General features: G+C 50.0%; 4 protein-coding genes across 5 annotated transcripts; 2 read left to right on the top strand and 2 right to left on the bottom strand.

The window, feature by feature from the left end:
• Window positions 1-53: 53 nt before the first annotated feature.
• LOC126579667 (transforming growth factor beta-1-induced transcript 1 protein-like) lies at window positions 54-1,716 on the bottom strand. Its single transcript, XM_050243182.1, has 4 exons — window positions 1,536-1,716; window positions 1,199-1,417; window positions 498-731; window positions 54-390 (listed from the first exon to the last, which is right to left on the bottom strand). Exons 1-4 carry the CDS (start codon window positions 1,536-1,538, stop codon window positions 307-309), a joined length of 540 nt encoding a protein of 179 aa, XP_050099139.1. The 5' UTR covers window positions 1,539-1,716; the 3' UTR covers window positions 54-306.
• A 2,898-nt stretch (window positions 1,717-4,614) lies between these two features.
• LOC126579668 (coactosin-like protein) lies at window positions 4,615-18,288 on the top strand. Of its 2 annotated transcripts, none has more exons than XM_050243184.1 (3): window positions 4,615-5,093; window positions 16,381-16,704; window positions 16,791-18,288. In XM_050243184.1, the coding sequence occupies exons 1-3, from the start codon at window positions 5,043-5,045 to the stop codon at window positions 16,905-16,907; spliced, it is 492 nt and encodes a 163-aa protein (XP_050099141.1). In that variant the 5' UTR covers window positions 4,615-5,042; the 3' UTR covers window positions 16,908-18,288. The 2 variants fall into 2 exon arrangements, with proteins under 2 accessions (XP_050099141.1, XP_050099140.1); XM_050243183.1 differs by lacking the exon at window positions 4,615-5,093 and adding an exon at window positions 15,472-15,594.
• Window positions 18,289-18,908: 620 nt separating this feature from the next.
• On the bottom strand, window positions 18,909-20,549 carry LOC126579663 (28S ribosomal protein S29, mitochondrial). Its single transcript, XM_050243172.1, has 2 exons — window positions 20,397-20,549; window positions 18,909-20,320 (listed from the first exon to the last, which is right to left on the bottom strand). The coding sequence occupies exon 2, from the start codon at window positions 20,171-20,173 to the stop codon at window positions 19,010-19,012; it is 1,164 nt and encodes a 387-aa protein (XP_050099129.1). The 5' UTR covers window positions 20,174-20,320; window positions 20,397-20,549; the 3' UTR covers window positions 18,909-19,009.
• Window positions 20,550-20,775: 226 nt separating this feature from the next.
• LOC126579662 (phosphatidylinositol-3-phosphatase SAC1) lies at window positions 20,776-24,065 on the top strand. The gene is made up of 6 exons (XM_050243171.1): window positions 20,776-20,929; window positions 21,154-21,245; window positions 21,329-21,763; window positions 21,849-22,597; window positions 22,668-22,928; window positions 23,013-24,065. Exons 1-6 carry the CDS (start codon window positions 20,898-20,900, stop codon window positions 23,202-23,204), a joined length of 1,761 nt encoding a protein of 586 aa, XP_050099128.1. The 5' UTR covers window positions 20,776-20,897; the 3' UTR covers window positions 23,205-24,065.

Here is a 24,065-nt window from a genome sequence, read left to right as displayed (position 1 = left end):
TGACAAATGCAAATGGAATTTGTGCAAAGAAAATAGACGGAACAACACTTGGCTGGAAGAAGGTGGAGCAAATCAAATGATTTATTTCTTATCCAGACGACGGAACACACAGATGCGACGAGAGTTCGCCACGGAAGTAGCTGATCGACACTATGGTGAGCGCCAACAAAGCACTAAACACACAGATGGAGCTAACACTGTACGTCGAACGAAGGACGAAGAAAGCATTGTGGTGTATCGGCGGTAGAATACGGTATGGTTGATTGAATGAGTACTGAGCAGGATGAGCGGTTGTTCGGAAACAATCTAAATACCACACTTTTCGCAGATTGGCTGTTTCTCCTTATCGGCGCGGAACTTGGCATCCACACCGATCGGTTCCTTGCACAGCTGCACGAGAAGCGATCACCAAAACAGAGGGCCAAAGCAACAAATAAAGGAAGGAAATCTATCACCACTCTACCGGGGGGAAAAAAAACTGGAAGGAAGCTGCTCACCTTGCATTTGAAACACTCCTTATGCCACTTGCTTTCGAGTGCTGACAGTGCCTTTTCGGCGATCGGTTTCTTGCAGCCGCCACACTTTGGTGCATAAAGACGCTCGTAGTCGGCCGTGCAGTAGGGTTTGCCGTTTCGCTCGAAGAACGTCTTGCCGGACAGTTGCTGCTTGCATGGGCCACCGCAGATGAAGTGCTCTTGATGCCACGCTTTACCCATCGCCTTCACTACTTTCTGTGGAAAACCGAGAGCAAGAGGTTGATGAGCAAGGCTCTCTTGCCCGCCCCCCTTCCCCACGCCCACACTTTTTCATTCATCTGAACTTAATAGCCTGTGTTTAGAATAAAATTTAATACTGCAGCGGTAATGTAATATCATATCAGTGATGTAGCAGCATCTCATTGTAAAACGCTCATGTGCACGATCCGGCAATGGTACAAAACTACCGTGGAAATAATTAAGAGACTATCCGAATGAAGCAGATTATTGCGGTTGGCGATTAATCGTTGATTATCAAACCCGTACTTCACGCCTCTTGGCGAAGAAGCTAAAAATATCGATTCATAGGATGTTATTACAAATTAGCATCATGCGTTGGCGCGGCTTTTCACGCTTCTCGCGGAAGAAGCTAAAAATAGCACGTGGCGTGCCGTGATCTGAAGCAGTCATGCAGCAGGCGCATGTGTTTCTCTACCACGTACCTCCGTTACCATCTTTCGGCATGCTGCACAAATTGCCTGTATCTTCGACTCAAAGCACTTGGTGCACACAGGAAGCCCGTCACTTTCGTGGAACTTGTTTTCCGCGATGCGCTTCTTGCATTCTTTGCAGGCAAAATGCTCCGGATGCCAGCTCTTACCGAGTGCCTCCAGCATCTTGTCTTTGATATCTTCCTTACATCCAAAGCAGGTTGCTGTTGCCTGCGAATAGGAAGCATTTTTGAATTCGTGGCAGACGGACTGGTTGAATGTTGTGCATGTGTAGGGTAGAATAAAATAGTGCAGAGCGATAACAGAACAAACAGCACTTGGCGCATACCATTTTGATTATTCACTGTCGGCGGGGATCCTTTTCACTCTTTTACACTCGGCTCGGTTTCAAAACGATTAAAAACAGTTGAACCGTGAAACTGCTATATCGAATGGCACGTGGGTTTGATACAGTAGAGGAACAGCCACTTCGCGTCTGCGACCAAGAGAAACTGAATCAATACGGGGACTGGAATCCGTGTTGGCCAGTTTTGCCGAACCGTCGCGGGGCGTGTGCACGTGCACACGACACTACCAACCATTCCACACCAGGTGCAGTAACGTCGGTTATATTCTCACCAACCGAGCTAAGGTTTTCTGTTTGCTTGATTGTGAATTCCCTTTGCCCACACACCGCTCCAAAACGCAATCGTCATCGAGGCACTCTTACGAGATGTCATCAGACTGAAAACGGCGCTAAACGATCCCACACAAACGGACTGTTTTTTGTTTCAATGCAAATAGTAACATAGTTCACAGCATACACATCACTTTTAGCGTTTTTTTTTTCAATTGTTTCACAAGTGCACTTCATCAGCTGCGCATTATGCCAGACATTAACATATGTTTTCCATTCAATTTGTCTTAAAGTTTTTGAAAACTGTTTCGTACAAAATCAATTAAACCATCTAATGTTACGCATCATGTATTTCAACTAGACACTCGCATAGAATTATGCATTCCTATCATAATGCTTAGCTACTTCATTAAGCGTATTATATGTATATTATTGTTTTTTGTTTTAAATTTTCTTAACCTAGAGCGCAAGAATATTGCGTAAATTATTTGGATCGTTCGAAACAAAAACTAACAAAGAAAAAGCTGTGTGAAAATGCGCGGGCCGTATTAGGCGTTGTGCATTTCACAGATTCGAAGTTTTGACTTTCCCAAAAACGAACATTTTAAAAGTTTTTGTTCATCCGCATAGTTATCAAATTGCCGCTGTATCTGTTTTATTTATTTTTGATTAAAATGAGAATGATTATTCTTGAAAAAATAAAAGATTTTAATATACAGGGAGCGCCATCAGTATGTATCCTATTTTAAAGTTGAATAACTTTGTCATTTTTCAACCGATTTTAAAAAATAAACCAGTTATATTTAGGTTATTCTATGCCATTTATTGCGCCATACTCAAAATATGATATCGATCAAATGACCGCCTTCATTGGACACACAAAAAAGGTGGGTTTTTCGGGCATTTTACATTGTTTTGACAACATTTAGGGAGTTATTTTGGCAATTTCAGCTCCAATATTTGCTCTAAGTTGTTTCATAGACTTCGGTTTGTTGGCACAAACCTAATTTTTGAAATAGAACCACAGGAAAAAAATCCAGCGCCGTCATATGCGATGAACGAGTACTCACCATCAATTGCTCGACCGCAGCTTTCACTATTGACTGATTATTTTCAATGTAAAGTGTGACAATTTCAGTCGGTTTTTTTAACGTGAAGTGATCCATTATTAAAATGGCATAGACTGAAGTTTCAGAAACTGTCCTATTAATCAAAATCTACTGAAAAATGAAAGAGTTATTCAACTTTAAAATAGGATACATCCTGATGGCGCACCCTGTAATATCCATGAAAATTTTAAGAGAGATAGATTCCACGCAAAATATCTCAAGAGTGAGTGTTTTCGCCCGGAATAAATGTTAGTTAGTTTGTTATTTAGGGTGTCTTCATTAATTCTTCATTGCTTCATACTGCCTCACGGAACCAGACCGATCAGGAATAGAGAAGTGCCAATTGCCAGCAGCCCAGAGCTGGGTGGTGCTAAGATATTCGTTGCAGGAAAACAGAAATAAAGCTATTGAATTGGTTGGAATAAAAATAAGATGATGGAGGGAACGAAAATCGCATCCCACCTAAAGTCTGAAGCACACTGGCCGCAGAACACCGACGAGAACATAGATAAATCAGACAGTGATTTATGTCCTTACACACCGTTTCGCAGAAAAATGATATTTATTGTTTTAGATATTACTTTTTTTGAATTTGTTTTGCTGGCGATGTTCTTGCACTCTTAAAACGGAGCTTGTTGCCTCCACGTGATCGCCAATGAGGTATGACTGCTAACGGAATGTTTCTTTTGCTAGTAAAGTATATTTCAAATAAATGATGATGATGCCATATAACTCATATGGCCTATAGAATATGAAGTAAACCTTTTGTTAATATTTTTAACTCATGCGATTAAGCCCCGAGTCTTAATGGAGTTCTTGCTAGTAATATTGTTTGTTTTTCGTCTATAACATCAGAAAAAGGAAAAAAACACACACACCGCACACATGGACAGTTCGCGCCGTAAGTATTGGGCAACCTCGTTCCATTGCCTCGCGTGTCCTGAGAATAAATTGCTACAAATAGCTTAACCTTCGCATATTGCGTTGCTGAATTCTATTTTATTTTTATTTTTATTTAATTTATTTTTGACCTTGAACCTGCCTGGCTATTGTTGCTTTCACATCAGGGGCCGGACGAGAAAGCTTAAATTCGCAATTCACAGCGAGATTGTACACAGGTAAAAAAAAAACGTTACAAAAACGCCTCCGGTGTGAAAGCAGCTTTAATAAAGAAAACTTAAAGTTCTATAAATTGTTGAACCGTAGTTTCAACGATCACCGGTTGATGTAGGGGCTGGAACAGGCAAAGTTAAAAAAAAAAACAAAACTGTATGCTAAAACCTCATAATTTGTCGTTTTGCTACATGCTGGCGAGGGTGGTGCATAGCATCCTGCGCCGACCCCGAATGCTGCCCGAACCGATTCGACTGTACAGTGATGCAAAAATAGTAAAAGCGAGTCTCTGTGTGCATAAAATATAAAAATGGTAAATTATGCTACTTACTGCAACTTCCACAGGGAGCATAGAGAAACGGTAGGGGTGGGGGGGTGGGGAGTTAGGGGTCGCGCTCGGTATCAACAAGTCGAGCATGCCCACACGCACGCACACAACTGTTGTTGCGGTCGTCCTCTTCGCTATGCTTGATCGCTCCTTACGCAGTAGTGGTGCACGCAACTGACTCGACGACGACGACGATGACGACGACGCCGGGCGCAGCATCGTTCGAACGCATCGTCATACCGCCAGCCGTGGTAACCGCGAGACTTGCTAGCTAGCTGCGGAACAGCGCGGACACGCTTTCTGGAATAAGCGAACCTGGTTCACATCCCGCTTTTGCCGGTTGGTTAGTGTACGTCGCCCACGATTATCAGCTTCTGCTGCTGGTGTACTCATCCCCAGCCGCAGCCCACGGTAACCAGCGTGTCCTTTTACGACGACGACGACTATCTCGTGGTGCGCACGGGTGTGTGTTTTTTGTGAGTTTGTGTGTGTTTGTGTGTCAGTGTGTGCGGGTGGCGTTTTGTGTGCCAAACGGGCTCGCTTTAGAGAGAGGTAGTGCTGAAACGGCAGCAGCAGAGCCTTCCAGCCAGGATAGCTTCTTCGGCGTGCGCAATCATCAACACCACCAGCACATCACTCCCATCAACTCGCAGCAGCAGCACAGCAGCAATGGCCGATTCGGTGGAAGTTGAGCAAATGGCAGAGGCAAAGCCACGAAAGGTACGTTTCGCGACGCAACCCGCGACCCGACCGGACCGCGGTGCATCACCCACCAGGGATTCGCTCGGGCAGGTAGCAGATTATTCGATAGGTCCGATTTTTTTTGTGTCCCCGGATTCGGACACCGGACCCGGGGACACGACTACAACGACACCATCGGAACCGGCACCGGGGCCGGCACTGGGACTGGGACCGGGAGACTCTCCGGGTCCAGAAACCGGTTCCTAGGTTCGGTTCGAAGCCCAAAGGGAGCTGGCTGCAAGGCCGGAGTCTGCGTCTCCAGCAAAAGGGAATTGCTGCACGAAACAGAGACGTAGAGAGAGAGAGAGAGAGAGAGAGAGAGAGAGAGAGAGAGAGAAGAAAGGGGAGAAGATGTGGTTTCTTCATACAGTTTTTGTTTTCTTCTACCATTTCGTACGACCCTTAGCCCCCTTTCTGGCAGGCCCTCCTCGCCGCCCGCTTTCCACCGCTTGTCTGTTATTTCGGCAGATTTCGATGTGCAACACGGTAAGCGGTGCAGAAGGGCAAGGTGTAGGATGCAGAAGGAAGGCCATCAACGGGTTGCAACCGTGAAACACGCGTGCATTTGCGTGCGTGCACACGCCTGCATGTATCGGTGTGTCACATTGGGCATACGCGACAGAGAGATCATCGTGCGGTGCTGCTGCTGCTGCTGCTGCTGCTGCACGCGATGCACGCAGTTTTTGGGGCCGGCCGCCGGCTGTATCCAACAAGATGGCGTGGCCTCTCCCTTAACAGGCCACTTGCGTGCCACGAATTCGGCTCCGAGACAGCCAGGTGAAAGCTGGCCGCTCATGCGCCCTAAATGCATAGCAAGGAGCATGGATCGTGGCGTGCTCCGGATCTTCCCCCTACTCTCCTCTGGATCGAAGTTGATGGCACGGTGTTGAGGTAGGGCCTTATCTTTCGGCTTCGTGGCTCGGTCGACCGACCGGGGTGGGAGGAAGGGAACCTAATTGGGCCGAGGTCCGAAAGCTCCTGGAATCTCTCATCCATCACACGCGCGCGCGCGCGCGCGCGAGTGAAAGAGGCAATGGAGATGAGGAGGGGGGGGCAATTTCACCATATTCCACCGAACCGAAGCCCAAAATGGAATTGACCGTCATCGGGGCGGTGGTTGGGGGGGGGGGGGGGGGAGGGGTGCCTGGTAACTGTATATAAAACGGTGGATGGCGCCTATACTACTGGTCGAGGTGGTGGTGCGTAGCGGCCACTAGAGGCACCACTAGGCCAACGGGGCTGAGGCTGATGCTGTGGTAAAGGAGAGGGCGAAGGGTTTCTAGAGTGGTTGGAAAGTGCAAAGGAAAACCACCCGGAACCGGCTGGACTACTTTTGGGGGGGGGGGGTTACCAGTGACGTCACTGAATTAGTTAGTTAGTTGCGGGGTGACGCGGACACCTCTAGTAGCAAAGCTCATTAGCAACCGGTACCGACCACGATCCGATCCGATACGATAGGGATTGGATTGGGGCACCAATCACTTCCAATTAGTACGCGTCAACACCGTTTGGTCACCGTTCATTCCGGTGGTGATTGGCCGGTCGTTGTTGTTGTTGTTGAGTGACAATCAACCAAACAGCGCATCGCGTCCCACGGACGGAAATCGTAAATCGTGTGTGCGCTAATGGTCGATTCGCGATTTCGTACCGGGGCTAAATGTGGGCTCCACGCATGGTACCAGCTCTGACGACAATGAACAAGCATCGTTTTGCGTCGTATGCGACGTAAAGGATTTTAGGATATGCCAGGATTCTCCTGGATTCCCGGAACAGACTCCAAGATGCTCCTCTTGCACCGATCACTGGATTCAGGAAGCTAAGGATCAGAATCTCTTCCGAGGATGATTTTAGACAAGTCTGGACAGATACATCTGTCAATTCGCATACATCACCAGACCAGCTTGACAGAACCGGTCTTAAATTGATTAGAACCGCTACACGAAAGTGTCAGACATTTCCGTCTAGAAATGTTCTAGGGCTACGTACATTTTCCCTAGCTTCTAGACAGTGTAGACGCATGGACTAAGCACAAGATTCTAGGATTAGGTCCTAGATAATGTAGACGCATGGTAAGCACTCCTTGAAGCCCAGAGTGAACAGCCCCGATATCCGATGGGCGAAAACGGTGCTTAGGATTGTTGTTGTTGTTGAGTGTGCCTTAGTGTAGCCCCTATCTGTGTACCAGTTCCGCTCCGCTATCTAACTGCCTGAACAGGTGACCAGGGAGTTGGGGACCGATACCGGGGCACGTTCGTTTGCTCGATAAGCACCTGCGGCTTCACCGGGGCTCTGCCTCTTCCATCAGACTTAGCCTCATTCAAACGACGACGTGCAACTAGCAAGCGGCCTTATCCAATTGTTTGCACAAGCCGGTATGGCGGAAGTCAGTCCACTCCACACTCCGTCCGTCCGGTCCACGTGCCCTATCACCTGCCTGCCTGCCAGGTTGTCTTGTTTGTGCACTTGCGAGACGTGACTTGCGCCGTCGCGATAGCGCCAACCTGCCATCAGACGTTGAGCTGAGCGGTGGTACTTGGGGAATTGGGCGAACCCCGGCTCCGATTCGGGTCCATATAATCCGAGATATACGCGTGGGAGAGGCTTAGAGAGCGAGAGATTGGGAGATTGGAGCAAAAGAGCCCTCACCCCCAACCTCCTTGTCTTCAGTGCATCGAAAAGGCCGCATTTATGACGCACACAGGGAGGGCCGGGCCGGGCCGGGCCGGGTTTCGATTTCTCTCGTACCCCGTACAATGGTTCCGGTTCCGCGCACGCACACACATACACATCTCCAGTTCCAGCTTCTCCGCTAACCATCAATTAAACCACCAACGCCCGCGCATCGACACGGCTCGCGGTGCCGGGGGGGGGGTTTCATAATTTCGTTAAAATATTATTTGAAAACACCGTTCGGCCCCATGGGTCTTGTGGGCCCCGGTGGGGCCGGTGGAGGGAGGAGCGGGGGAGGGGGTAATCGATTCCAAAATCCACCCCACGCGGGGAACCTCTCCTCGGGGTATGGTTTTCTTTTTCGACCCTTTTTTGTTGTTGTTGATGGTGCTGCTGCTGCTGCTCCCAAAGCATCTTCTTTCTTTCCGAAAACAGACAAAAAAACCAATGCGTGTGTGTGTGTGTGAGAGAGAGAGAGAGATGAAAGAAAGAGAGAGAGAGAGAGAGAGAGCGAAGAAAAGAAAGAAAAAGAGACGAAAAAAAGGAGAAAAGTGAAAGAAGAAGAAGGCCAGGAACCGGTTAACCGCGGTTCGTACGTACCGCGTGATCTGTGGCTGCCGCAGTTCTCTCTCTCTCTCTCTCTCTCTCTCTCTCTCTCTCTCTCTCTCTCTCTCTCTCGCTTTGGACGAACCACCGCGGCGGGTTCCAGGCACGGTGCGCTGCATCTCCTGAACTTCCGATCCACCACCACACCGTACCGCGACCCCATTTCTGGTCTCTCCCTCTCCTTCGCACCCCCCCCCCCCCTCATCCACCACCCTTTTTTCTTTCTCTATATATCTCCCCCCTCACAATAAATTGCCCCCTTTTTTTGGCCAGATGCCGGTTCGTATGCCCGGCAAGCAAGCAAGGCAAGTTTTCTTTTCGTTTTTCTTTTTGCTTTTCTTTTTGTTGGGTGCGTTTCGCCGGCCTCCGGTGGATTGTGGGCGCGGGGTAACGAAACGAAGCTCATTCGCTCGGTGGGGAAGCAGGGGGAAAGGGATCAAGGCAGTGCACGACATGGCACGGGGAGGGCCGGGGGGAGTTTTCGCGATCTGCGCGAAGGTTCTCGCGTTATGCGCGCGCGCGCGCCCCGCGCGACAAGAAGAAGGCCATTTGCCCAATTCGCGGTTGTGCACTGATCGCGCCGGCCAAGAAATGAACCAGCACGTACCAGCATCCACCACCGTACCGTGGTACCTGGTACATACAGCATACAGGGTGCGCCATCAGGTGCTTGCCTATACATATTAACGTTGAATAACTCTGTCATTTCTGTCAGCCCAGTTTTGGAAAATGAACCAGTTTTATTTAGGTTATTCTAGACCATTTATTGATAATTAACTCAAAATGTGGTATCTATCAACTGTCCGCCTTCATTCAACACACAAAAAATTAACTTTTTCGGGCATTTTGCATTGTTTTGATAACATTTCGGGAGTGTGTTTTGCAGTTTAATCTCTAATATTTGCTTTTAATTGTTTCTTCGCCTTCTGTTTGTTAGCATAAACCATAGTTTTCACATAGATCGGCAGAAAAAAAATCCAGTGCCGTCAAATCCGGCGAACGAGCAAGCTACTCCATTGCACAACCGCAGTTTTCACTAGCGAAGGATTTTTTTTCCAATATAAAGTGATGTTTATGATATGAATGATATTAATTTGTTGAAGTTTTCAATGTAAAGTTCAATAACCTGTTGAAAAATGACAGAGTTATTCAACCTTCAAATAGATAAGCACCTGATGGCGGCGCACCCTGTATTACAGTGTTGGTCCAACACAAGTGCAATTTGATGCAGTGCCGGGCATCGTTTAAAGGCTCTGGAAGACTGGTTGCGGCACTTGCGGCAGTTTTGTGATTTTGTACAGATTTGCCGCAGTTGACGCTCGTGTCGCTCATGCTGCAACGAACCAACGATCTACCACTGGTTCTCGGTCTCAGTATGTTATACGGTATCACCAACCAATCCCGCAAGCTGATGCACGATCTGTTTCGGCATTCTAGACGACTCTGTTGAATGATCCAGAATCTTCAAGTGAGATGACTAGCATCTCAGTATGAGTTTTGCCGTGCAGAACCCTCGGGGAAAGATGCTCGCAGTCTCGCTCGACGGTGAGGCTGGAAAAGCCAAAGCCAAAGCCAGCCAGCGAGAGCAACAAGTGAGTTCAACGAACTTCCTCCTTCCCAAACTCCGCTACTACACAGCGCCAGTCCCCTCCCACACTCGAACCCTTCCGCGCGGTGCGTGCTGCTGGCCTCCGTTAGGTTTCTCCGTGGTAAGGGGGGGGGGGGGGAGGGGGGGCTGTGGAAACGGGAAGAAACGCAGGCAAAGTAGAACTAGAGTAAGGGTTGTGTAGGCACGCTCGATCCAACCTGCCGACCCGTCCCGGAATGATAAATTGACGCAGCCGCGGCACCGGGACCCACCCGACTCCAGACGCACACATACACATGGCCACACGCACACGCACGTTCACATATATCAAAATCGTTTTGTGGTGTTGTTTTTTTTTTGGGAGGTACTTTGGACACCCCGCGTCTCCACCGATTTTGTGGTGGAATTTCGCGAATCACGAGATGAGGAAGTCCCGCAAAACACTAAAAGAAGAATTATATAAAGAGAGAGAGAGAGAGAGAGAGAGAAAAAAGGAGAAAAGGAGATCTTCATCTGCCGACTGGCAGGCCGGTCTGCTGCTGCTAGATAGCTTGAGGCTGATCATGATGATGATGATGATGATGCTGTGCACTGATGTGAGAAGTTAGGGCCCCTAAGACCTGTTGGTTTCGGTTCGGATTTCCCAAAACTTCGGTGATTAGATTTGGTGTGGAGATTCGGTGGGCGAGAGAGAGAGAAAAAAAGTATCCCAAGTAGAAGAGTGTACATCGGCACTTCCTCGGCCACATGGTCGCGTTCATTGGGTCTCCAATTTGGGGTGAGTAGTTTTATTGGATTGTGCCATGACCATCTGCCTCGCGTGTGGTGAATGTTCATTATCGCTTACTAGCGACTGTTGTTGTTTTGTGCTTAGCCTTTTTTTTCGTTTGGCGTTAAGTTGCACACCCTCCATCGGCCATGATAGCATCATTCACAGTAAGAGAGAGACTTGTGTATTTTTTTTGTGACACATATTTTTAACATTTTTTTCCCTGACTGCTGATCGTTTCAAGAATGTTGTGTTACATTTTTGGATCAATCAAAGCAATGCTTAGAAAGTTATAGATTTTTTAAAGATCCGCGTTCCATACAAAGCTTCATACAGCTCGCTACTTTCAAGAGCGTTTCCCCAATGTTTCCAAAGCCGGTACCGTTCGTACCGTAAAAACTACTGGAGCGATTGTTTTGAAATTTTTAACACATAATTTGTACACCCTTTGTCAGGTAACTTCGTCGAGATATCATAAATGTTGTTGATACTTTTGTTTAAACAATTATGTAAAACTCGTTTTTATTTGCAAAATCGCAAAAAGCATCACTTCAAAGAACTACCAAACATCGAAAAATTGGAAATTCAACAAAACCTCGACGGGATTACCTGAATAAACTTACAATCTATCAAAAAAATTTGTGTGTGTTTCGGATGACCCATCGCGCAGCTATGAGGGACACCGGAAAAAAAGTATCTTTTCGAAGACACGACTGCCTAAATTTGTTGCCATGGATGAAGTTTTTAATAAATCTTCCCCAAAAAAAAAAAGATCCAAATATTCTTAAAAAAGTTATAGTTGAATATGTCATTCACTTCAAATAATAAAGTGGAATGGTTACGCCACAAAAAATCGTCAAAAATAGTTCCTGTTGTTGGCCAACAATGACCGAAACCCCCTCCCTATAATAACTGTCAAAAGAGAGATCTGGGCACAAAAGTGCAGAGGAGAGGAGAGTCGCAACGACGCTCTAACACCGGGGCAAAAGAATAAGGGATCGTAGATGCCTCGAGAGACACAATGCAAAGCCCAGAACGACCGACCAGTCTGGACGATTTTCGCTAGCGCTAGAATGGTCACCTCGACCGGAAAAATTCCCGGAAAAGCGAGCACTGCCTGGATCTCGGGAGTTCGGTCCCTTCCATCCCCCCCCCCCCTTTCTTGACGGGCCCTTGACAACTCCTTTAGAGAATCTATTTCCAGCGATGACGACGACGACGACGACGACCGCGATGACATTTTGCCATCCTCGTTCCCTTCGCGACGAGACGACGGCCTGGCATGCGGACGGACAAACTCCGACGATGAGGTGGCACGATCTGGAGCATCAAGTACACGGACCGCCACCGCCGCCGCCCATGGGGGAAAGGGAGATGTTCGGTGTGGAATGCACCATGACCTCATTCGGCTGCACGCCTGCTCCCTGTCGCTCTCTCTCTCTCATCTCTGCTCGCTCAAACACCAACCAGAGATCGCATGCCAGTCCGACCGGCCGGCGTTGCAGCCATGGACGCATAAACGAGACAGCCAAAGCGTGCGGCGCGAGAGGAAGCAGAAAAGGACACCGGGCATATCACTGGCCCACACACGCAAACGCGGCGCGTTGTGCACTGTCTGCGCCGATGGCTAAGAAAGACGCCTAAAATGGAACGTCCAGAAGAACAGTCATCAGCACCGGCGGTGTCGCGCGCTGTGTGAGTGGTTGTGTGTTTTGTGCGATGCCGGGCTCCGTGCCGCTGCGTTCGCCTTTTAAGGAGGTGAATGTTGTCGAGACGAACGCGGCTGGCACTCCAATAAAGGTCTCCCGGGGGGGAGAAGGCTTACGCCTCGTGTCCTCTGTCCCCCCCCCCCCCTCCCCATTGGTAGATGGCGGCGTGGTGGCCGTGGAGGAAACCTGGCCTTGTCACCGTTTACCGAAACGAAAGGAGCACGAAAGAAAGAGCGCGTGCTAGAGCGAAAAAGAGAGACAGAGAGAGAGAGAGAGAGAGAGATACGGTAGAACAAAGAATATATACGCACACAGACGCACACATCTCATTAGAACGTGATCCACATTCTTGAAAGCGACACCAGCAGCAGCAGCGTTGCTGGAGTCGCGCGTCTGCGATGTGCTCTCCCATCAACTCCCACCCCTTCTGCCACCCACTCATTATGTTTGTTTGTTTGCGCTGCAAGCGTCGTGTGTTGGTGTGGTTGGGGCCTGGCGCTTGCAAAGTTCCCCGTCCTGTTTTCCCGTCGCGCCACGTCGCGGGCTTTTCACCGAAATGAGTCACCGACCGTATGTTGCGTATCCGGTTCAATGAATAATCGGTCTCCAGCTCCATCACGCCGGTCTGCGCCCGCCCCTTTCCACCATACGGTACGAGAGGCACTTGTTTGACTCATCGATGGGGCGCGGGGACCCTATGTGCGCTCCGTGATAGTGGAATTGCACGGCGCCCCCCCACCCCGACGAGCGGATGTGTGGAAATATCTGCGAACCGGGCGCGCAGGGCTTCAGAATTGATAAAGGGAGAGGCTCAATCAGTCGCCCGGTCCAATTGCTCGCGGTTTGTTGCTCACCCCAGGGCCAATGGGATGCAAGACCACCGATAAGACGCGGCCGCTATCAAATGGCGATTTTGGGTCGGGCGCATTGAGGACCCGGCGGAGCGTGACATCATCACTGTCGGATGAGTCATCCGACCGCGGAACGTCCTAACTAAACGCTCCTGCGTGATATCGATGGTGGTGCCCCCCCCCCCCTTTTGCATGGATGTGTTATCAGTTCGGCCCCGGGCCGAGGGTCGGCGGCCGACTGAACCGACCTCGTTTGGCCAGGGCCTCCCGGGCCACCAAGCACCCCCCTTAGCCGGCCGGGGGTTCATTAATCATTCGCATCGCAAGGCACGGGGAGCCCTTTGGGGATGCGAAAGTGATAACCTCATTGGACTTATCGCGTTCGTCGCGCAGGATGCACCAAGCTAACCAAGCGATAGAGCGATAGGGACGCCAGACGCCCAGGGCCACAACAAAGCCCCCCCCCCCCCAACCCCTCCTCCCAAAAAGCGCTAACAGGGAATTCAATTCAAGGAAATCAATTGAAGATCGATCAAAAGAGCTCTCCTCTAGATGGTCGCTTGAATACTCACGATACTAATGTCGACCTTCGCCACTCGCAGTATTCGCAGACTAAGGGCTAAAAAGATTGTTGAATGTGATTGGTCAGCAGTCGGGGCCGTCTTTACCCTTTTTGGGGGCTCGGGGGGCACAATAAACAAAAATCCCCTCTCCCTCCGTTTGGTTTTGACACATGAAACGACAGAGCTACACTAAAACAACGCACAATTTTGCAAAAAATCCAATAACGATTTTTTTTTATTCACAATTACACAGTACAAGGTAAAATATGTACATAACAAAGCAAAAAATTAAAAGACAAATAATTAATCCATAGAAAGAAAGATTTACCGATAGGCTGTGCCAGCTTTCTGTAGCCGCTCTCACATTTTTATCATGTCGTTAAATGTCAAACCATTCAGAATCGAATTCAGCCTGTTTTCAATCAATTACGATTTATTCACTGTTAATTTTTTATAGATGCCTTTACAAAACAAGTCAATGTGTGGCGAAAGTATTTTTAGCTAACTGAATACATTTGATTGCAAAATAATAAGTTTGCATTTCCGTACCCTCGGATGGTTTTGAAAAATCCCATTGAAAACTAGATTTTTCATCAATTTTAGATGCATTCCGTCTTACGCTTCTGAAGCTGATACCTTATGCTTAATTATGTTTCTGTAGTTTTTTTAATCGGCACCAATCCACCAAACCAATGTTCTTTAAATCATTTCCCATGGATTTCGGAATGCAGCTTTGTTGACCTGCAATGCTTTGTGCAACTGGATGTCTTTTTAGAAATGTTTCTGATTAGCAACGAAAATACAAGCAGAGTTCTAACCAAATCGGTTATCAAACCATGGATTATTACCTTCAAAATAATTGTGTGTGAATGATCAGATCAGCAAAAGTACCAGATCGGTATCTCGTGGAACTTGTATTTAATCGTTGAGGTCATCATCAGAAGGCGAAGATGCCGAATCGAGCCAAACCATTAGAGATTCTGGCACTGATCAGTAGAAAGAAGATGGGAAAGATGGCACTGATCAGTAGCCATCCTGTAAGATAGAGACTGGCTAGGCTTCGCCCCCGGCATATACGGGATTGGACGCAGTGGCATTTTCGGTGCTAATGGATTGTTCTTTTTTTTTTTTTGCTAATACTACTGCTAATAAAAGTATAAAATTGTTCATCCGCACACTTTGCCTCGGCACACTGTAGGCGTTCGGTCTCACTCGCGTCCCTCATTTACCGTTACCGACCGGCAGTAATTAGTGCTAGAGCAGCCGATACTGGCGTTGTCGCGTGCATTGGGCAGAAGATCTATCTAGTGCGCCTACTGACAAGCAGCTCTGGTACAACCCTGGTACAAAACAGGTTGCCGGCGACTGCACTTGCGGACGTGCGGCCGTTCCGAGTATTCCGTTACGGGGATGACCGGAATCCTGGTTCTAATGGGTACGATCGGAGACAGAATTGATTAATGACCGCCGGAGGGGGGGGGGGGGGGAGGGCGGGTCGCACATACAGGGCCCAGGATGAGCTGTCGTTATCGCCGTCGTGAGCCCCACTCCTTCTCTGCTACAATGTGTTGTGCTACACAAACAAACCATCCACTCTAGGCCACTTATCTTGGACAAGCAGGTTGGCTGTTGGAAGTATGCCAGCGCTGCTGACTGTGGTCACACACTACTCGTTTGATTGCGCGGCCAAGTGTCAAGTCCAAGATCCAGCTGTTGGTCCGCAGGTAATTCCCCTGGCACACTGGCCGGCCAGTGGTGCTTTTTCTTTTGCAATTTTTTTTCTGTACCTTAGGTCCTTGGACTTGGTCGGCATGCGGAACAGTGAGTAAACAACAACCACTTCCCAGCTCGATTGCATTGCTGTGCAAAAAAGGCAATCGAGACGCTTCGCCACTCGTCTCGCCACTGCCTGAGGGCTGATGGGCGGCGCATCATGCGCGCAATTGTTTGTTCCCGCAACGAAGAAAAAACCCCTGAACTGCTTCTCCTGCGTGCGGATTGCCGCACTGATGGCAGGAGGGCGGGAGGGGGGCAACGGAAAGTGAAACAACAACGTACCGAGCGCCAATCAATGTTGCAGCAAAAGCGGTAAATCATAACGGAGCGCATCGACGCGACTGGGCGCAAATAACGGGCGAACTAACAAAAGAGAAAGGCTTATGGTGATGGCGATGCTAGCAGCGGCTAGCATGCGATGCATGCGTTCGCTGCACTTGCGTGAAACAATTCACTATCTCGCCCACTCTCGGCAATGGCGCCGTCTGGCATGATGATGGCGTGCTGTAGGATCGCGAAAGGCATGTCTGCCCTAATGGGCAGATCTGCTCGCGCACCTGTCTCGGTATGCGCACACCGCGTCTCGTGTCGTCGGCGGTAATGGCGCCGCTTTCGCACACTTTCGATTTAGCCAGCCGATAGAAACCGTCGTGCGCGCAGTCACTTTGAAACGTCACTCATCTAACACCAACAACGCACTCTCTATTCCATTGCATGGTTTGTTGCGCGCACAGATGGCCCTGCCGACGTCGCTGGACAAGGACGCGATCCGGGAGGCGTACGAGGACGTCCGCTCCAACCTGACCGACAACGAGTGGGCGGTGTTCAAGTTCGACGGGCTGACGATCGTGTGCTCGGCCAAGGGCCAGGGCTTCCAGGAGTTTTGCGACGAGTTCCAGGACGATGAGCGCGCGTTCGGCTACATCCGGATACAGATGGGCGACGAGATGTCGAAGCGCAGCAAGTTCCTGTTCCTCACCTGGATCGGCCCGGAGGTGGGCGTGATGCAGCGCGCCAAGATGTCCACCGACAAGTCGATCATCAAGGATGTGATCAACGTAGGTTTTCCACCCCGAGCTGCAGCCCGGTCACCGGGTAACGGCCTTAAACCCCTTCGTTACCGTTCGCTTCATTCATTTTGCAGAATTTTGCCGTCGAGCTGCAGGTGGAAACGAGCGCAGACCTGGACCTCGAGATGTTCAAGATGCACCTGAACAAGGCCGGCGGTGCCAACTATGGTACGGGCGTCCGGGATGTATAAACGGGAGTCCAACGAGAAACACCCCTGGCACCCTTGCCCCGGTACGGAGTTAAATATACGCGGTTCGTCGCCAATTCGGGCAGCGTTGATCGCGTGTTGCTGGGTTTCGGGTGCCAATCCGGTTAGTGGTTCGAGGCCGCTAGCAAAAAAAAAAAGAGAGATAGAGATTGAGAGAGAGAAAGAGAGAGAGAGAGAGAGAGAGAGAAAGAGAAAGAGAGGGGAGAGAGAGAGAGAGCAAAGCATCCCTTAGAAGATAACGTTTGTTGTGTGCATTACTGTCTCCCAATGCTGCCTACGTAACATTCATACAGCTTGTTGCACATCTTTAACGGTATTTGTACCCCCTTCCCCTTCTTTTGAAGTTGAAACGAGAACACCCCATGAATTCTGTAACGGTGGCCCGAGGCACCCGAATTGTCGGTTGAATTGTGCATCGATGGCGGTTCGGTTCAGCGAAAGAATACGTCCCACATCTCACCCCACACAATAGTATGCCAAGCAATAGGAGTGAACGCACACACATTATCACATTATTTGTTTTGTGTCTACCTAGAATAGGTTTATCTAACGAGCGAATAAGTCAAAACTGTGCCCGAACGGCGGCAGCGATACAGCTGGTGGACAGCAAGGCGAGGGCAACGAGCGACACGTGTTTGAAAAACAACTGCCAACGGAAGCGGAATGTGGCACAAAAGCAAAGATGGCCATGGTTAAGTCCATTGTGATAGAGACGGAATAGAGAGGAAACGGGGCCTTACCTTTAGTGTGCGCCACTGCCGCAAGGATGTATGCTATACTACGGCTAGGATGCTGATGTTGATTCTTCCCCTGACGTTTAATACCGAACAACTCCCTCGCCTCGTCGCCACCGCTGTTGGTCGGTGCTGTCGGAGCCCATCACGCACAAAACCTGCAATAATGAAGTGGCATATTGGAGAGCGTTAGAAAACGAGACCGGGAGGGTGGAGTCACGATGAAGAAAAACCGGGAGGGAGGAAAAATGGGTGAGAAAAGAACGAACTGTAGAACTAATAGGAAATGGAGCAGAATACCTCCTTGCTGAAAGGATACTAGAGGATGAAGACTAAAAGGAATATGATCATTTGTGGGTGTGGGAGTGCGTTTTGGCTCTTCCATTTTTTCGTAGAGCTCTGGAACACCTCCTCCAAAACAAAACCTAGGTTAGGAAGCAACGACATCAGATAGTGGTTTCATGTCAGTAACCCTTTCCGCCCATCTCTATTGGGTAGCGTGGGCATCTGCTTCGCGACGCGCTCGATGCCGTGACACGCATCTCGGCCCACTGCCCCCTCCCGTACGCGCGCACGAAGTAATGTTGTAATGTAGTAATTATATACGGTAAATAAACCAGTACAGCGAATGCTTCGCCTTTGGTTCCTCCCCTAGGTCTGCCCTCCTCCCCTAGGTCCCCCTCCAATGTCCCGCGCAAATGTCGCAGATCGTTGTTTTGCTTGGCGCAATACGAGCACATTGTTGCGTAGCACCGATTGCGACGACGGAAACGTTTGCGACTTTGGAGGCGTTTGGCATGTCCTTTGAAAAACAAAATCCTTTCATTCCCCTCTCGCGACTGCTATGCACGGGCGTCCAGTTCGCGTGTGATCGGTTGCGATGGAGCATTGCACCACCGCGAATTGGTGGGGTCGGAAGAAGCAGATAATAAGGCCTATGAATAAATCTATAAATTGTTAAAAAAAAGAAAATTTGCTTATTTAATCATTACTAATGGTTCTTCAATAAATCTGTACCGGCACAACTTCACACAACAATCCGGTATTCGTCCTGCAACACATTGCGACATCGAAGATGTGATACGTGAGGTAAGCAACCGGCAGCATACACGCCAAACTGAAAACAACTGTCTTTACGATGAATAAGCGATCAAAGGCACTGCTGGAAAAAGACAGATGTGCCAGAGCCTTACGACGCATGGCCGTTATCAATGCCAGAGCTCCTAATGGGTTATTCTATCCACGCACGTATGTGAGTGTGATCGCATTTGGACCTTTTTATTACGTTAAACATATATTGAATACAGGTTCGCCCCCTCCGCTTCCGCTGTTTTAACAACTGTCAAGAGCTCACAGTGATGCGCACAGCTGCATGAGCTGGTAAGGATTCTGGCAGCTGAGAGCTTTCAGTTCCACGTCGAAGCCCGGTTCGGACGTTTGAATCCACTTCCGATCGAGGTAGTATTGGATGCAACTGTGGAACTCGGTCTCATCGTAACCATCGACGCGGATTGGCACGAACGGGTCGAGATGTTCGAACCCTTCGCGGTACAGGAGATACAGTGGCAAGTTGGAGGCCATCCGGTCCTCGGTGAGCGCGAGCCGATCGACCGCCAGCACACATACGCCGTTTGTCCAGTCGTTGCGCGTGATCTCGCGGAACGGCTGCACCAGGGTGATACGATCCGGCGTTAGGCGCACCTTGTTCTCGGTTAGGATGCGCGTGTGCGGGTGGAACAGCGCATTGTAGCCGTCGATGACGACCATGGTGCGGGCGCGGCCGGCCGTTGAGTGTTGCTTTAGCTCGCGTACGAGACCGGCAATGACGTCGCAGGAAAATTTGGCCCGGCTGATGCCGTGCTCGACGAGCGCCAGCAATGGCGCACCCGCCGGTGTCGTTTCTCGTTTCGTCCACACGTAGTCGCGGCTAACGGTCAGGCCAAGCCGCTCCAGGAGGGCACCGTTCTGGTTCTTGAAGTGTACCAACCAAGCGGCTCCATCGAGCGGGAGATCGAGTGACCCCTCGACTGAGTTGGCGTTGGCCGTTTCCTTCGGACGCTTCAGCCAATTTGGCAGCCACGGTACGTGCACCAGCACGTACTGCTGCTGATAGCCATAGTGGAGCAGGTGGGCAAGTGTCAGCGATTTACCCGCTCCATCCTCCCCGTACAGCACGAAACGGTTGACCGGGCGACTGAAGTCGGTCACACGGAGCAGCTCAATGATCTCGACCGCTGGCCGTCGCACCATCAGGCAGCACTCGTTGAAGGTTTTGATCTGTCGCTCGTAGCTTTTCGGTAGACCGCCGTACGTGAAGATTTGCTTCCGCGCTTCGGCCGGAATCGTGTAGAAGCGACCGAGGGTGGACGGACCGTGCCGGTCCGTGTTTGTCTCGAGTGTCCGGAACTCGTCCAGCCGGGCGGAGGCCCCCTGGTTGGCTGCGGCTGCCGCTGCCACGGACGAATAGTGCGAGCGGCCTCGCACGTGCGCACACCGTACCACACTACGAATCATGACTGCCTCCTTCTGGTCGCTTCGAACGTTCTGCACAAGGGTTGGCGCTGGCCGTAAACAGCGCTTCGGCAGGCGCTACTTTGTGTTGTTGATTGCGTAAAAGGAGCGGTTCACTTGAGCTACGGTGGACGCAGTGGCTATCTGTAGCTGTGTTTTGTAGATGAATTACCGGATTAGAGGGTGATAGCGGTTGTTGTGCGCGCGAAACAAGCCGAATACTTACTGTAAATGCAACAAATTTGTTAATTCTAGTCGATCTTACGAGCAGGTCAGCCTGCTGATGGAAACCGGTGTTCCATGCTGCAGCATACAGCGCATGTTATGTTGACGTTTGACAGTTCTCCCCGTTGTTTGTTTACGATTATGTTCCCATCATACACACAATGCTCCGCTAGTTTATTGTTCCAGTTTTGCTAAGGGACGAGCAATTTAGGCAAGGAAATAAAATTGCTCAATCATCAGGACTACTACGTTTGCCACCGCTTCGTGGTAATCACATTCCGCAGCCGCTAGGCCGTTTCACAAGGTGAACCGATTCCAAACTGTCATTTTCGGGATATTCCAAGCTGTCATCCGAGGTCCGGGCTCCAGGGTGCGGGGGTCAGAGGCTGTGCGTGGCCAACAGCAGGGCAGAGAGCAGCAAGTTTGCAGTGGCACCGCCGTCCGAGCTTCGTGTATCGTCATCGATTTTCGTCCGTTTCGTCGGGGAAGGAAAACAGTGAAAATGGCGCTACCGCTCCACAACGATATGCTGCTGTAAGTATGGGGTACGCGTTTGCTTCGCCGCGACTCGGTTGCTGCGATAACGAGCTGCTCCGAGAGTGTGGTTGCTGCAAGACGGGCGGGGGATGAGGCGCTCGGTAGGCAGCTGGAATTGTGAGAGAACGAGAGCCGTGCTTTAACTACTGTAGCAACAGTTTCGCAATGGTCAATTAATTTCCTGGCGCGTGGCCCCTGGGGCCCGGGGCTTTTCTTTGTAGGTACACCACGCAGCACAGTTTCCTGATCGAACCGAGAGGCATGAAAGAACATCTGATTATCGATCGAATCACCGGAAACGTTACGCTGAACGGTACGATAACACAGATGGTGTAATCTGCGGGCTGCTTGTAACAACGGCATTCCTTGCTACCCACTTGTGATCCCTTTTTGCAGCCTCGGAAGGCGTGTCACATCTACCGATCGAAGGAAGCGACACACGCCCAATTTGCGGCATCCTGGGCCTGATTACGTGCGTTAGCGGACCGTACCTAGTGGCGGTAAAGCACAGGGTACCAATCGGATGGCTGGAGAACCAGGAAATCTATCGGCTGGCGGGTGTCTACGTGATACCGTTGCGAGAACCAAGCTTCCAGCAGGAGGTGGACGACAGGCTGTGCACTAGGGCAATTGAGAGCGTCCTCGCTACGCCCTTCTTCTACTTCTCGTACAGCTACGATCTAACACAGTCGATGCAGCGATGCCGGGAGCTGCGCGGCACGACCAGCATGTACGAGCGAGCGGATACACGTTTCGTCTGGAACCATGCGCTGCTGGAGGAATGGTATCGACCGGAGTTTCAACGCTACTGTTTACCGCTGATGCACGGCTGTAAGTAGCCGGGAGAAGGGCGTGTAGGCTCGGCGGATGCAGGGAACTAATTGGACGACTTATGCTCTGGTTTGCTCCATTGCAGTCATGTGTATCAACGGTGCTACAATCAACGGACATAATATTGGCTGGGCGTTGATTTCCAGGCGGTCGCGTGAACGCGCCGGCACCCGGTTGTTTACGCGCGGCATCAATTCCAGCGGCCAAGTGGCTAACTATGTTGAAACGGAACAAATCATTGCGTGCGGCTCGGAGCGGGTATCTTTTGTGCAGACGCGCGGTAGCATTCCACTGTACTGGCAGCAGACACCGAACCTGGCGTACAAACCGGCACCGCAGCTGCTACCGGACGGTGACCATTTGATTGCCTGCTCGAAGCACTTCTACGACCAGTGCAGTCGGTACGGACGCCAGGTACTGATCAATCTGGTTGACCAGCGCGGGGCGGAAGGCGTGCTGGCGAAGGCGTATGAGGATACGATTACGGCGTTCGCCAATCCAGCCCTCCGATACGAGGCGTTCGATTTCCATCGGGAGTGCCGCAAGCTGCGCTACGATCGGGTGAGTCTGCTGATGGACCGCATTGCGGCCGCACAGGACGAGTTCGGTGTATTCCACTGCACCGTGTACGAGGCGGGAACGCCGGCGATGGTGCACTCGCTGCAGCGCGGTGTCTTCCGCACGAACTGCATCGATTGTCTCGATCGGACGAACGTGGTGCAGAGTGAGCTCGCCAAGCGTAGCCTCGAGCAGACGCTCATTAAGCTGCACGTGCTGGATCGCGGTACAAAGCACATCGAACCCAAGTCTAGCTTTGACAATGTCTTTAAAGCGGTAAGCGTCAGCCATTGGCCAGCCGGGATGAACCAAACGCAAATGTATTTCATTTACCGTTTCCCGCCAGGTATGGGCCGATAATGCCGATCTGGTATCGCTTCAGTACTCCGGCACCCGGGCCCTGAAGACGGACTTTACACGCATAGGCAAGCGCACGGTCCAGGGTATGCTGCGTGATGGACGCAGCTCGCTCATTCGCTATTGCTACAATAACTTCGCCGATGGCGTGCGGCAAGATGAGATCGACTTCTTTCTCGGCACATTCCGTGAACCAGGCGGTCGCCCCATCTTCCCCATCGTGCCTCGTCAACGTTCGCGCGCCATGACCGTAAGTACAGCAGTGCAGAATCGGCGCAGCACTCATCACACCCCCTGGCTCACTTGCCGCTTCATTTCCATTCCTGGGTTACAGATTCTCATCTGCCTGACGCTACCGATTGCCGTCGCCGTCATGCTCATCATCTTCTCCAAGGAGTACACCAGCGATGTCGTGATTTTCTTTTTGTGTTGTATGGCGCTGGCAGTGTTCATCCTCTTCTACATACGGAACAATCCGCTCGAGTTCGTCGACTGGCCGCAGCTTGATCGGTTGAAGCAGCTCTAAAGGGGGATATAAAGGGCATTCTGATCGGGCATCGATCAATCGTTCCTTTTTTTCCTATTGGTTTGTTCATAGTTCTGTATAATTGTGCATTCGAAGGTTAGCGTTAAGTACTGCTTCAGGTGCGAACAATGACCTCATGACCAATATTCCTTTTTTTTTTGTTTTACTTTCGTTTTATTCATTTAATTGTTTTCCAACAACATACGATCATGGTCAAAGCTATGGTTTAGGTAACAATCTTATTCATTTCCATTGCTTATGTTAGGAGGCCCTTGGATGCTCATTATGATTGCGATACTATAGCGCGATAATTTGTTTGTGCAATCAAATTGACCGCAAGTGTGCAACACTATAAGATTGTGCTATATATTGTCAATATAATTCACAACCTTTTAGCGTTGGCCACACACGTGCAATATATGTTGAGCAAATAGTGCATGGATGCGAATACTGTGCAATGATATTGGGCGACTAGGGGCTGCTTTATACTTATGAATTTAAACCGGTGGTAGCAGTAGAAGGATGGTAGCTCAGATTGTGAGAGTTAGAGAAATAGCACCGGAGAAGGACGGACAGGTAGATGGAAACAAGGGCACTATCAATACCAGCGTTTCAACATTTTCAACTTCCACAATTGTTCGGGCATTTTCCTCTCGTTTATATTATTGCCGGGAGATTAGGGTAGGAAGTCTCGGAGGAGAACAAAACAACATAAGAGCAATTAATGCCTTTGCCAAACAAGCGAAAATGAGCGGTTAGTAGAATGTCAGGGCGCACGGTTCATATGGTCATACAAGCAGTAGCAGCATTCAATAAAAAAGGTTCGAGTCACGCGCATTCCGATTCGCTGTGCACCATCCA

The sequence above is a fragment of the Anopheles aquasalis genome, chromosome Y, assembly GCF_943734665.1.
Source record: "Anopheles aquasalis chromosome Y, idAnoAquaMG_Q_19, whole genome shotgun sequence".
Lineage (NCBI taxonomy): Eukaryota > Metazoa > Arthropoda > Insecta > Diptera > Culicidae > Anopheles > Anopheles aquasalis.
This window is presented reverse-complemented; position numbering and strand designations above follow the sequence as displayed.

Bases quoted from the DNA above. Each gene is read 5' to 3' on its own strand.
- LOC126579668 (XM_050243183.1), top strand. From the start codon at position 15,508: ATGCCAGCGCTGCTGACTGTGGTCACACACTACTCGTTTGATTGCGCG. The intron at 15,595-16,380 runs GTAATTCCCCTG...TTGCGCGCACAG, and splicing joins ATCCAGCTGTTGGTCCGCAG to ATGGCCCTGCCGACGTCGCT. The intron at 16,705-16,790 runs GTAGGTTTTCCA...TTCATTTTGCAG, and splicing joins TCATCAAGGATGTGATCAAC to AATTTTGCCGTCGAGCTGCA.
- LOC126579667 (XM_050243182.1), bottom strand. The intron at 732-1,198 runs GTACGTGGTAGA...GGTTTTCCACAG, and splicing joins GCCGAAAGATGGTAACGGAG to AAAGTAGTGAAGGCGATGGG. The intron at 391-497 runs GTGAGCAGCTTC...CTTCTCGTGCAG, and splicing joins AGGAGTGTTTCAAATGCAAG to CTGTGCAAGGAACCGATCGG.
- LOC126579662 (XM_050243171.1), top strand. From the start codon at position 20,898: ATGGCGCTACCGCTCCACAACGATATGCTGCT. The intron at 21,246-21,328 runs GTACGATAACAC...CCCTTTTTGCAG, and splicing joins CGGAAACGTTACGCTGAACG to CCTCGGAAGGCGTGTCACAT. The intron at 21,764-21,848 runs GTAAGTAGCCGG...GCTCCATTGCAG, and splicing joins TTTACCGCTGATGCACGGCT to TCATGTGTATCAACGGTGCT.
- LOC126579663 (XM_050243172.1), bottom strand. From the start codon at position 20,173: ATGATTCGTAGTGTGGTACGGTGTGCGCACGTGCGAGGCCGCTCGCAC.